This window comes from Oreochromis niloticus, linkage group LG11 (genome assembly GCF_001858045.2).
Source record: "Oreochromis niloticus isolate F11D_XX linkage group LG11, O_niloticus_UMD_NMBU, whole genome shotgun sequence".
In the NCBI taxonomy this organism is placed as follows: domain Eukaryota; kingdom Metazoa; phylum Chordata; class Actinopteri; order Cichliformes; family Cichlidae; genus Oreochromis; species Oreochromis niloticus.
This window is the reverse complement of record NC_031976.2, coordinates 5,363,050-5,375,104: the sequence shown is the minus strand read 5'-3', so window position 1 is coordinate 5,375,104 and position 12,055 is coordinate 5,363,050. Positions and strand designations below refer to the sequence as shown.

The following is a 12,055-nucleotide window of genomic DNA, read 5'->3' as shown; positions in this document are numbered from 1 at the left end:
TATGACATGGACATGTATGGCTGCCAGTGCAATGAGGTCACTGGTGTTTATTGATGACATGACTGCTGATAGGCAGGATAATTTGTAAAGTGTACAAGGCTGTGGTTTCTGCTCAGTCAGGAAAATGCTACAGAACTAATCACACAGCTCTTCACAGTGCAAATGGATAATGACCCAAAGATAATGGTAAAAGCAACAAAGAGCTCCTCAAGGCAAAGAAATGTGATATTCTTTAGTGGCCAAGTCAGTCCAGCTGATCTCAGCCTAGAAGTGCAAAAAGGAGCAACTGGAGGTAGCTGCAGTAAAGGCCTGGCAAAACATCTCAATGGAGGAAGCTCAATGGAGTTCTAGACTTCAGGCAGTCACCAACTCCACGATATTTTTATTCTAGTTTTAAAAACAATCCGCATTTACGTTTTTTAATTACTTGTGAGTATCTGAAATTGGGGACTGTGTATAAAAAAGCCTAACCAGTTACTGCAAAATTTCAGTCAACTGTCCATTTTATTTTGAGCCCCTGAAAAAAGGGGTCTATGCATAAAAGTGGTCTTAATGTGCTCTTAAACAGTTTCTAAACCATGCAGACTTTTTGTAAAACTCCATGACTTAAAGCTGAAAGTCTGCACTTTAATCACGTGTTATTGTCTGATCTAATCTACTGAGGCAAAAAAACACAAAAATTGAGTCTTCATCCAACACATTATGGACCTGACTGTATTTGCTATTTTTGGAAGTGTTTTCTTGTTTGAACAAAGTCTGGCTGCGTAGCACGGAGGTTTAAGATTATAATGGGGTTCAAGAGGTTAAACAATAGTTTGTCGTAGCAGCAGGTGGCTGTGTGTTCTCATTTCACTTTAAATTCCCTTGACATTTAGCTGAAAACACAGACCGTTAGAGCTGAAGAAAGCACAGGCAGAAGACGGTAAGTTAATGAAGTGAACACTGAAAGCATCTTTTTGCTGCACTGTTTTATTACAGAGTTTACAAAATTCACTGTTTTCATAGCTCAAAAGAGTATTTTTTGTAATAAAGTACACCTTTGCTTCTGCTTGTTGTGCAGCCTTTTGATCTGTATCGTTGTCTAAAAAGTGCTCTAAAGATGCACAAGTGCTCTTTGTGAGTTATTATGCCAAATATAATGAGCAAAATAAAAAAGCTTAAATAGAAAAGATGCATTTCAAAAGATTTCCAGAATTGCCTGTGCAATTTCGAAATCGTCAAGGTTTTATATTGTCATGAAGAAATAGCATCACCGGTAATGTGAGTGTGTTTTTCGAACAAACAGCGCTCCTCTCGACCGTGACCTCTCGTATACTTTCACTTACACTATCATATAGTAGACGGTCTTCTTGTTGAGTGCTTTTGTTTGCCTCCTGCTCATTTTTTTTCTTTATTCTTCAGGTAAAAGCATATGCTGATCAGATCTTGACAGAACTTGAACCTCTGTGTCGAACATATTCATATCACGCTAATTAACTTGTATGTGTGTCTGGGGAGGGGTTAATTGTTGTCTCACTTTTTTCAGTATTTCAGTAAAGCCTTTTCTTCAAATTCATGTGACACTTTTGAGTGTTGCTTGAGAGCAAGAAAGAGAAGAGCAGTGGAGGAGACAGATGCTGGCTGGGAGAAGTAAAAGCAAAACAACAAAGTGAGAAGATGGACAAAGTGAGGAAGGAAGACAAGATGGGACAGATAAGATGAGAGAGTAATAGGGAGTAATAGAGCTAGAGAGCCGAGGATAGACGGAAGAGGAGACGAGACTGAAAAAGAGTGGGGCTAGACGGACGATCAGAGTAATAGTTGAGACAAAATGAAAGACAGAGCGAGGAGAGGAGAGGCTGGGCAAGTCACCGAGGCTTCACTAATTGCCACTCAGAAGGAGGGGAGAGGGCTCTTTCCAAAGAACGGTCATGCTGGTCTGTTCTTTGAATCGGATCTGTGTTCCTGCCCCTCCTTCCTCCGCCAGCGTCTAGACAAGAGCAGAACAAGCTGTTCTTGTTATGGGAGGAAGAGGATAAAATGTGCAGTGTCATTAGGTCGCTCACTGCCAGCCGGGCAAATCGGAAGAACTCGCACCAGGAGCAGGCCTGCAAGGTGTTTGCTCGGAACCGTTCTGTACGTGCACGTACAAGCCCGGGCGCCTGCGTTCGCGTGTGTTGATTAACCGCAGCAAAACACAGCAACTCCCCACCTCCCCAACCACTGTAATGAATTTGATTAAAATGCTTCCTTCTACTTTTCTTCTGAAGGTTTTCTCTTTTTTTTCAACCTTCCATCTTCCATTTATTACCACACCAAGGACAAATAGTCTCACAGAAAAAAGGAAGATTCCAAACCAGAAGTGTGGAGAATCTGGCTGAGACTTGATTAGAGCCGTCGATTAGACCTGCGTAATCGCATTAAGTAATGAGTTTGGCACGCAGGAGTCAAAGCTGATTTGTTACTATGGCGAAGATATCATTTAGCTGAACATTTCAGCAGGAGTCGTGTAAATAAGTCCAATTTTATCCGCCTCACGTACCGTCCACAAATCAAGCAGGACCATTTGCGAGACTGAACATGTGCAACTTTTTTTTTTCTTGTTTCCAATTGTGTTTTCAAAGTAAAACACAGAACTAAGCATGTTGTATCTGATTATCTTAATTAAAGTGTTAAGTGAGTCACACAGATTGATCATGACTGTCTCGTTTCTTGTTCAATCTGATTCTGATGGGTCCCTGTGACATCTGTGCTATTACTGTGTTGGACACAGTTTTTTTGTTTTTATAACAGGACCTGTGGTTTGGCTATGTGCAAATAAATTAAAGTCATTATCTTCAGTTAATATCAGTTTATGCTCACATGATCACATGCAGGTGACATGTTGGGATGTCCTAGCAGTGAATCAAGTAAGACAGGACAACTGAAAGGAAAACTGTTACTGAGCAAAAACACTGACAGACAATGCTCCGACCCAACTATCCACACTTGGAGTCATGAACACAAGTACACATTCACACTCCTTCACGACCAACAACTTATTATTATTCACGTCCAGACTTTACAAAATTACAGCAGGACACCCACACACACTTATCACATGATACAAGGGTTAGTTTTAGTTAATGATAGACAATTATATAGTATTTCTTTCTTGAAGACAGAAATCACCAAAAATTAACCATTAGTTCAGGCAGAACAAGGTCCCATCCACCAGCAACCACTCACCAGCTGGTTAGGCATTTTTCCCTAACAACCAGAGGTCACTGACTGGTCTCCAAGTGTGTAAGATTAAGGCCTAATAATTCAAACTCACTTGTCATGCTGATCTATATCCGCTGATCTCTGTGCCAACTTATATCAGCGGATACCCTTCTTCAAATCCAGTTAGATGTCCAGTATAGGGCCATAGTTGTTACATATCTGCAAGCTGATTTGCAACCCACCTCCACCTCAGCTCCCTGTTTTCATAGTATGTCTGACCTAATCAGTGTTATATCAGTATCTGAAGATATTTGATTGTTCAAGGTAGAAAGACTGCATGAGCAGGGAAAGAGTGAAGAATGAGGCACAATAAAGGATAATCATTGTTTAAAGTAAATAAGACTAGCAAAATATGTGAGCTTCATAACGTGTATGTGTGAGTTATGAGAGGTCCTTCTTAATCTGGTTTAACTCTGGCCATCATATCCTATGTTTAAACTCTACAATATTGGCATAAAAGTAGGCTGACCCATCGGGACAGAAGAAGAGCATTTAACCGATGATTGACCCGACAACAAATAAACAGACTAACATGACTTGTTCAGCTTTCTTTCCCATTATGTTACGTTTTCTATAACATGCACATGACACTGACCAGTGGTAGCTTAAGATGTTCTTGTGCGTAGAATATAAAAGTACTATATTGACTACTTTGGCCCAAAATGTCTCAGAGGTGTTTGCTTGGGTTGAGATGTAGTGACTCCGAATAACCCCTTTAAACGGCCTTTGGATGAATGCTTTCATTCAAAGGCCGTCCAGTTATACTCCACTTCAATACAGATAGAAAATGTTTCATCATAGAATAAATATGACAACTCCAAACCCCATTTTTTAATCATTTGCGATGGGCCTTGAATCTAACCGAACAAACAAATTAAAACCATGTCAGCTAAATGTCTCCCGATATAACAGAGCCACCAGATCCTGTCAATGTAAGGGTCAAGGTTTAAGGTTTGCCTTTTCATTCATCACAAGTCTGTATCTGTGAATGCTGCATTAACAGTAGAGCTTAAATTCTTCAAGAATTCAGCTAGTTTCATAAGATGGCAGCTCATTCAATACATTAAGATCAGGAGAATACCCACAATCCTTTCAGGCTACACCAGGCTGAATGTAAAATTGCGTTTCTTTGTTTTAAAAAAACAAAACAAAAACTCCATCAAGCACCTTTGGTTTGGGAATATACAGAATGTAAGCATGAAATGTTGCCTTCAGTTATTTAATTTAGTCTCCTACGAGTCCTCCAACATGGAGGTGTAATTATTCCTGTCAGTTGATAGTGCGCTTTAGTGGAGAGTATTCCCAGACAAAGTTTTAATGAAATAAAAGCAAACCAAACCACTCTAGACCTGCTCACTTTGCCCAGCTTTGCCTGTGGTTCACATTACATGTTAGTGTTCACTAACATGTTCACAGTACGTGTCACAGGTTTTGTGTTTCATAAGTGATGTTTGTTAAAGCAGGAACATTTTTTTAAATTTCTCTCTAAATTATCCATCTGAGGAAAAACAACTTTTGTCTGTCTGAGTTCAAAAACATATCCATGGAGATGACATGCAGGTGAACACGCCTCCACATCTCAATTACTATTTGCTAAAGTTTGTGTGAGTTTTAATTACAGTAATAATGATGTTGGCTGTGGTGAACCAGAGACCATTTTACCAGTGAATCTGTGCATCTTTACTTCAAAATGAGCTGTGTTTGTTCACTCGATATTCAGGAGCCCCGCTGAATGATCAAGTATTAGAGTAAATACACGGTACAGCTAATGGGTTGCTGTTCGGGCTACAGTATAATTGGTAATTCAGGCACAGTTCACACACTTAATTATTAAACGGTGCTCAGTCTGACTAGTGTGCACTTGCTCTGTCTAATGTAGAAAAATGAAATGTGAAAAATTCACATAGTGTCTCTCCCTGAAACTATGATGCAGTTACTTTGAATAATCCACAAACTAGGTTCTGGTCTTTATACAGAAGAGGAAACAGTGTGAATTGTTGACATTCTGGATGATCTTGAATAAGAAGGGGGATAAAAACACTTACAAGTGTTTTTCTGCAGAAAACTAAAAGAAGAATTTCATATACTTCCAAATGTCTCTAGAAGATATTTCAGAATTTCTGCTAGCAGCCTGGTCTTTACTCGTGCATAGGTATTTACTTGTAGTAACTGTATCCATCACGGACCATGGACCGTGACGGTGATAAGACTGATGGCATGGGTCTATTCTAGGACGTCTTGGCACTCCCATGTGCATGAAAAACCTGAGGCAGACAAGGCTAGAATGGCACAAAGCAGAACAGGCATCAGCAACAACAATTTACACTGATTCCAGCATGAAAGGAGCAGCTGGGTTGGAGGTGTGCTGTAAAGCAGCTTGTATATTTACAGCTACTGTAGACAAGCTAAAGCAACTTAGGCCTTAGTTATACAGGCCTAAAGACCAGCTAGCACCCTGCCCCCAGCAATCTACATTCGCAAGGGAAAAACTTGTATTCCACAACCTGTTGGCAAGTGCATGCTGGCTGTCACTGGGTAAAACCGGTTTCAAAGACTGTACTGACACTTTTGGTCGCTATCAGGTTGTCACAGTTGCATGTAGTTTGTGTGGAAGATGTTCTCTTGTCTGCAAATTTTAATTAGCCATTGAAAAAAGTGTGATGCAAACCAGAAATAGAGAAAGTTACCTTTCAAAGTAAATCTTCTTTTTTACTGCTGAAACTAACCCATTTCAAAAGGTGCCACTTTTATTTTGAATGTTCAGAGTTTATGCTTGCGTTCCACTCTTCAGTTTTACTACCGTCAAGTGATTTTTTGTTGAGTATCTATAATCAAGTTGGTGTAGGACATCAGCTGTGCCCTGCTGAGCTTATCGTTGAGTTTCATTTTGTAGTTAGCCACATTAGCAAGCGATTGACTTAAGTAGCTATGGACAAGTTTTATTGTGGTACCTTTTCTTGAAAACACTTAAAAGAAACTAAATTTTGCCCTTGGTTTTACCTTTTGGGGTAAATTGGTCATCATCATTCAATTTTAGTTTTGTTTTTATTATTAATGTTATTTTTTCAGTTGACCTTGTGAAAAGATGCAAGAATTGAACACCATGTATCATGTGTAAAAGCACGAGATATTGCCCAAAGCATTTTGCACGGTTTGAGCAATATCTCTGTGTGTAGTTCAGAGATGTTACATTTTTTAATCCAGAAACTGTTCCAATTTGTCAAAAGCCTAATGCCTACTAGTACTTGCGATGTAACTTGACCGGTGACACAGAGATTCTGGTGTGTTATTAGTATCAAGTAGAGAGGGGTTTCTTTCATTTAACTTCACACTGCCAGTAGCATACCTTAAGGACATTTATTAGACTTCAAACAGCCAACCTGTACTGGAAACAAATGCCTTCTTTCCTTGGAAGGTACAGTTCCCAAAAGGAGGTCGTGTCTTGAAGAACGAGGGGCGCTCCACAAATTTTACACCACCAAAGTCTGTTTACCAGTACTGGGGAATACAAATGCATTTGTGATTTAAGTTTTATACAGCCTTTGATGCCTGTAGTGTGAAGTCTGATAAATGTGATGTCACTTGAATGAAAAACAGGTGGGTCAGAGAAAATAAAATCTTGGTGTGTGGAGACAGAGAAAGTGATCTCTGCAGCCCCTCGTCTTTGCTGCAGGCTAGCAGCTCCAGGCTGTATCTGCTAATACCAGCATAACCAAGAGGACTGGATAGAGCACTCAGAGAACTGCTTGCCTAGTGCATAAGCCAAAAAAGTTTTCTACTTTCTAACTTTGCTTTCTTAATGATCAGAGCAGGTGCTAACTAGTAAGTAAGTAAAGCTTTGTGGATTGATTATTCATAACATAGTAAAGACCCGCCTTGTTGCCGTTATATATGTCACTCTAGGGAAAACAGTGCCCAGAGAATCCCGCCCGACCAAATGATAACAACTTACAGGTGTGTCTTTTGAAGTGGTTGCTTGGACCAGGCCCTCAATCATTCGTTAGCCTATTGCTACTCTTCAAAGTGACTTTGACGCATCAGAATAATCATAAATCTGCAATAAGATGAGTCAGTCTGCCTTTGGTCTGCTATCAGTTTGCGAGTGAACGGGTTTAATTGTTGATTACATCCAATCTGTTTGTGATAATAAAGATAAAAATCTACTCTGATAAATTGACAAAAATCACAAGTCTGTAGTCTGGTGCAAATCTACTGCTTACATTCAGAGTCCAGCCAGAACCTCAAATTCCTCAACAAATAGTTACGCAATAATTAATTACTTTAATCACATTACATTTTTCTGTCATGCAGTAACTTAAGTAAGTAAATACATAACAGCTGTTAACAATTATGTTGTTATTTGTGTTACAAAGGCCTCTTCAGTTATCTGCAAACTGGGCAAACAGAAGTAATTTTTTTTTCACTTTTCTTCTTCTTGCACACTTGTGCTACAATCACCAGATTTCATTAAGTGTGCCTGGATCAAAAATGGTGGAGCATTCTCCAGATTTTGAGGAGTGAGAATATGGACATGTATGTGAGGGCAAAGTCCAAGCTGTGTTTAAGACAGAAACAACCGCATTATATTGATGGTGCACCTTGTGCTGTCAGCAAGCATCTGCACAGATGGCATGTTAACACAAAGCTAGCCAAGAACCCAGAGTCATGCTAAAGCTGAGTGTATGCAGACCCCAGCTCAGCAGCCAGAGCCTGAACTTCAGCAGTTAACAAAAGCAGTGATAAGCAGTCAGGCTTGTAGCCTCTTTTTCTACCTGTTCGTGTTTCTACAGTTGACTCATGGCGATTATTTCAAGTGTCTTTTGGCTAGTTTTCAGGTTTTGTGTTGTCAATTTTGTGTTCATACATTAAAACTAAAAGAAAGATTCTGTGTGTGTGCGTGTGTGTGCGTGCGTGTGTGTGTGTGTGTGTTGTCATTAGGATAGGGATTTTTTGTTGTTGTTGTTGGTTAGGCATTTGTAACCTGAGGTCAGCCTGATAATTATGATAATTATAATTATTGACAACCCATTTTAGATAATTTTACGGATTGACACACATTAACATGTAACTACATGTAACTAGTAGTGTTAAATAATAAACTGCATTACTTTTAGGAGAAGAAACGAGTAATCTGTAACACATGACTTTTTTTTGTTACCACCCCAAAAACTGGGCTCTTCTATTCAAAGCATTATTTGTACAGTTGGTGGTCATGTTGGATTGTGGGTAGTCTACACATGATGTTGATAACCCATAGTGCAAGGAACTAAAAAGAAAATACTGCATCTACACTAAGAGCTATTGTCACAGTGCTGGCATAGAGTGTTTTCTTCCTTAGAGTAAAAACTAGCGACAATTTAAGGAAATTTTACTATGATATCTTTTTTCTTGATTTTTTAAAATACTTTTTTCCATTCAGCATAAACGCATTTTTCCTCCACGTATAATCGAAAAACATATCAATCATAATGTGTCACAGGAAAAACCATCATAGTCTGTACGAGTGCACATCAACACTGTCACTCACGTCTCGCTGGTCTTGCAGTCGGTGGAGTTCTGGCGAACTCGGTGTGAGTGCAGCTCTCACATATCGGCTTCACTAAAAACACACACATAACACTCTGAGCCACACTAACATGGCCTTGCTTTGTGGTGCATCAAACACTTTGTTGTTGTTATTCTTATTTGTTACGATTAAAGTTCTACATGATTACACACACACACACACACACACACACGTATATATGCTTTCCCATTTATAGTTTGGAGGGTTTTTATGTTTTTTTCAAACCAGATAGCACTAATCAGGCGTATTAATATTTAGAGGGAGAGAAGCATTTTGGTAATAGCCGTGACGGGAGCACATTACGGTTCGGGGCTGCGGCACATCAAAGGGCCGTTTGAAAGAGCTGTTTATTTATTTGTTGTTTTGAACGGGAGACCACTTTTTTGTCTGACCTTGTTTCTGTGTGAACTCAGCACATTAACTCTGCTTTGTATTTGAGCTTACAGGTAAAAAAAAAAAAAAACATTCCACGCGACCTTGCACATTCTGAAGCGTAGATAACGGGGAGGATTTCACATAACAGCCCAGCATTTGAACATTTTGTTGTCTGTGCGGTTTATCAATGCTTTTACACATTTTAGAGCTCGCCTGCATGCACTACTACTGCAGTGACACTGGTGTATGTGTGTGGGCGGACTTTTTTTTAACTTGTGTTTTTCTCTCTCTTTCCCTCTTTTGTAACATTTTTACAAAAATGCATTTTTATATATATTTTAATTTTCCACTATGGTTTGATTGTGATTGTTTCTAAATGTTTAAAAAAATTATAGATCTTTCCAGAGCAGAGAAGAAGCAGACTTATTCTTTTTAAGATGATTATGACTTTGGGACCTTGAATGAATAGAACACTTTGTTCAGATAGGATACAAAATGTGGTTTTAACATCAAGCTTTGCCTCATTTCATTGTACAGCTTCAGACAACTAAATGTTTGTTATTCTTGCAAAGAAATGTAACTTGTCTTTTATCCCCCCCTCGCCCCTCTTCCCTGATCGTACAGAGTGCAAATTCCACTGCACCAATGGGAATTGCTTGCGTCTGGGCTCGCTGATCTGCAACCAGCTGAATAACTGTGGGGACAACAGCGATGAGGAGAACTGCCCTGTGGTCACCCAACACCCTCCGCCGGGCATCTTCAACTGTGAGTGATGCAGGATGCTGTTACGCATCTGTGTCTCTATCTGTCTACCTCAAACCACACCAACCCATCCTCTCTTTGCTTTGCCTCACTTCTGATTTTGCCCCACCGGGGACAAGGGTTTGGGTTTTGAGCTTTTCTCATGGGCGTTGCAAACTTTACCAAGTTTCTGACTTCTGTTCCTGGCACTTCACATTCAAAGTTTTTAAATGGTGCAATAGTTAACCTCACACTCTCTTATCATTCATCAAAGTACTTTTGGCATATTGTTGTTTTACATTGATCCATCACTTCAGTGTAATCCTAATGAAGCCGTATAACCTGAAAACCCATGTTTCCTTTGCTACATATCTGGAGCGGTATATTAGTTTCTTCTGTGGACCAAACTACCTGTCCAGTACAAAAGCATGTTTTCTGTCAATAGCAAACCGAGATGGGTTAAGACTCTGTGACAAATGACGAAATGACCCCTGAGCTCTATGTGTGCAATGCAATGTTAAGGGAACCAAGTCACGCTGACACAAACTGACCTGAGACCTGCTTCCTGGTATACTTAGTCTAATTTCAGAGAAACATGAGTTTACTCAAATGGAAACCTAATCATCTGGAAATTGTGTTGAGGGCTGAAAGCACCCTAAGTGTGAGAAGCAGACTGCATGAAAAGATGGCTGTAGCAAGCAGTGATGTCATCCACCCAAAAGTTATTGTTAAGAGTTAGAAGTTACTTCAGCATTGGCATTAAATTAAAGGCAGGGTAACTGTGACTGCATGAGAACTTGTTGAATTTAGTTGGATGGTGTATTGTTTTGTGACGTCATCCTTGCTTATCAGTGTAAGGGTACAAAGGCATTATACCAAATCTATATCCCCGCACCCTCCCATCCCTACCGCCAGCGCCAGCCACCTGCTTCTAGCTCCTGCTGAGCACCACTGTCCAGGGAACAAGATGAGAGTGTTCCCTTGACTCGTCACAATCAATGAAAACACAGAAGGGAAGAGAGGGAGTGAGAGAGAGAGAGAGAGATGTTGAGAGGGGGAGATGGAAAGAGAGGTGCAGAGAGAGAGGGAGAGAGACACAGACAGACAGAGAGAGAGGGTGAAGGACACCAATGGGCTTCAATGGCTGTCTGCCAGGCCACTTTGATGTGCTGCGGCGTTCTCTTTCAACAACTTTTAGGAGGAGAGGGAAAACTTTTTACAGCAGCACTTTCATCCTTGGCTCCATGAGAGAGAGTGTGTGTGTGTGTGTACGTGTATGTGTGTGCACGTCTGGCAGGTTTCTTACCTTCCCCTCCATCTCTTCCTCTCATCTCACCCACCCTCATTCACTCCCCCGCCCTCTACCTTCCTCCCTCAAATGTGTTTCACCTCTCCAACCCCTCCAACCTTGTTGTTTTTTTGAATCTATCTCACTTTTTTTTCTGCTGCTGTCTATCTAAATTTCTGCAGCTCAACAAGGCGCAGAAAATGAACATTTTTTGTATTTATTTAAATTTTAGGGTGATTTAAATGGGTGTGGGTGTAGGGGGTGGGGGGTGGGGATCATTTCCAATGGATAGAATCCTCCTGAGCTGGGTGCTTAAAATATTTAGCTATCTAGAGCGAACGTTAATGTAAGAGTCTGCAGCTTGCATTACGGGAAAGCTGCACAATGAGTGTAATTTTCTGAGCTGGTGCACATTTTCTGTTGATGCCATTGAGACACAAGAAGGACAGAAAGATGGTTGCAGGGAAAAGAAGGTGAGAGAAATGAGAAAAAGGGAATAGGAAGATTACAAAAAAAATAAGAAAAAAAGTGCAGGCAGTCTCAGGGGGAGACAAGAGACAAAGAGGGGCTTGAAGTGAGATGGAAGACCAGACAGAGACACAGCCATGGATGGAAAGAGAGGGGGATTAAGAGGAGGAAAGGAGGAAGGGAGAGGGACATAGGAAACGTTTCTGTGTTAATGGAGTTTGCCATCTTGTTGCAGCCGCTGGCTGTTGTCGTGGCGGTGGCAGACAGATGGATCATGAATACTGTCTAGACACACTGCAGCCTGATGCCTGCATCTCACTCCCTGCACCTCCTCTGCTCTCCTCTCCTCTCCTCTACTCTCTAGGTTCCTCACA

General features: G+C 40.5%; 1 protein-coding gene across 3 annotated transcripts in view; it reads left to right on the top strand.

The window, feature by feature from the left end:
- The window catches only part of ldlrad4b (low density lipoprotein receptor class A domain containing 4b), a 236,280-nt gene that overhangs the window by 117,905 nt on the left and 106,320 nt on the right, over positions 1-12,055 (top strand). For all 3 annotated transcript variants that reach the window (XM_005456782.4, XM_025911399.1, XM_019364464.2), the window contains one exon: positions 9,809-9,949. In XM_005456782.4, coding sequence (XP_005456839.1) covers positions 9,809-9,949 — 141 coding nt within the window. The remainder of the gene's footprint in view (positions 1-9,808; positions 9,950-12,055) is intronic.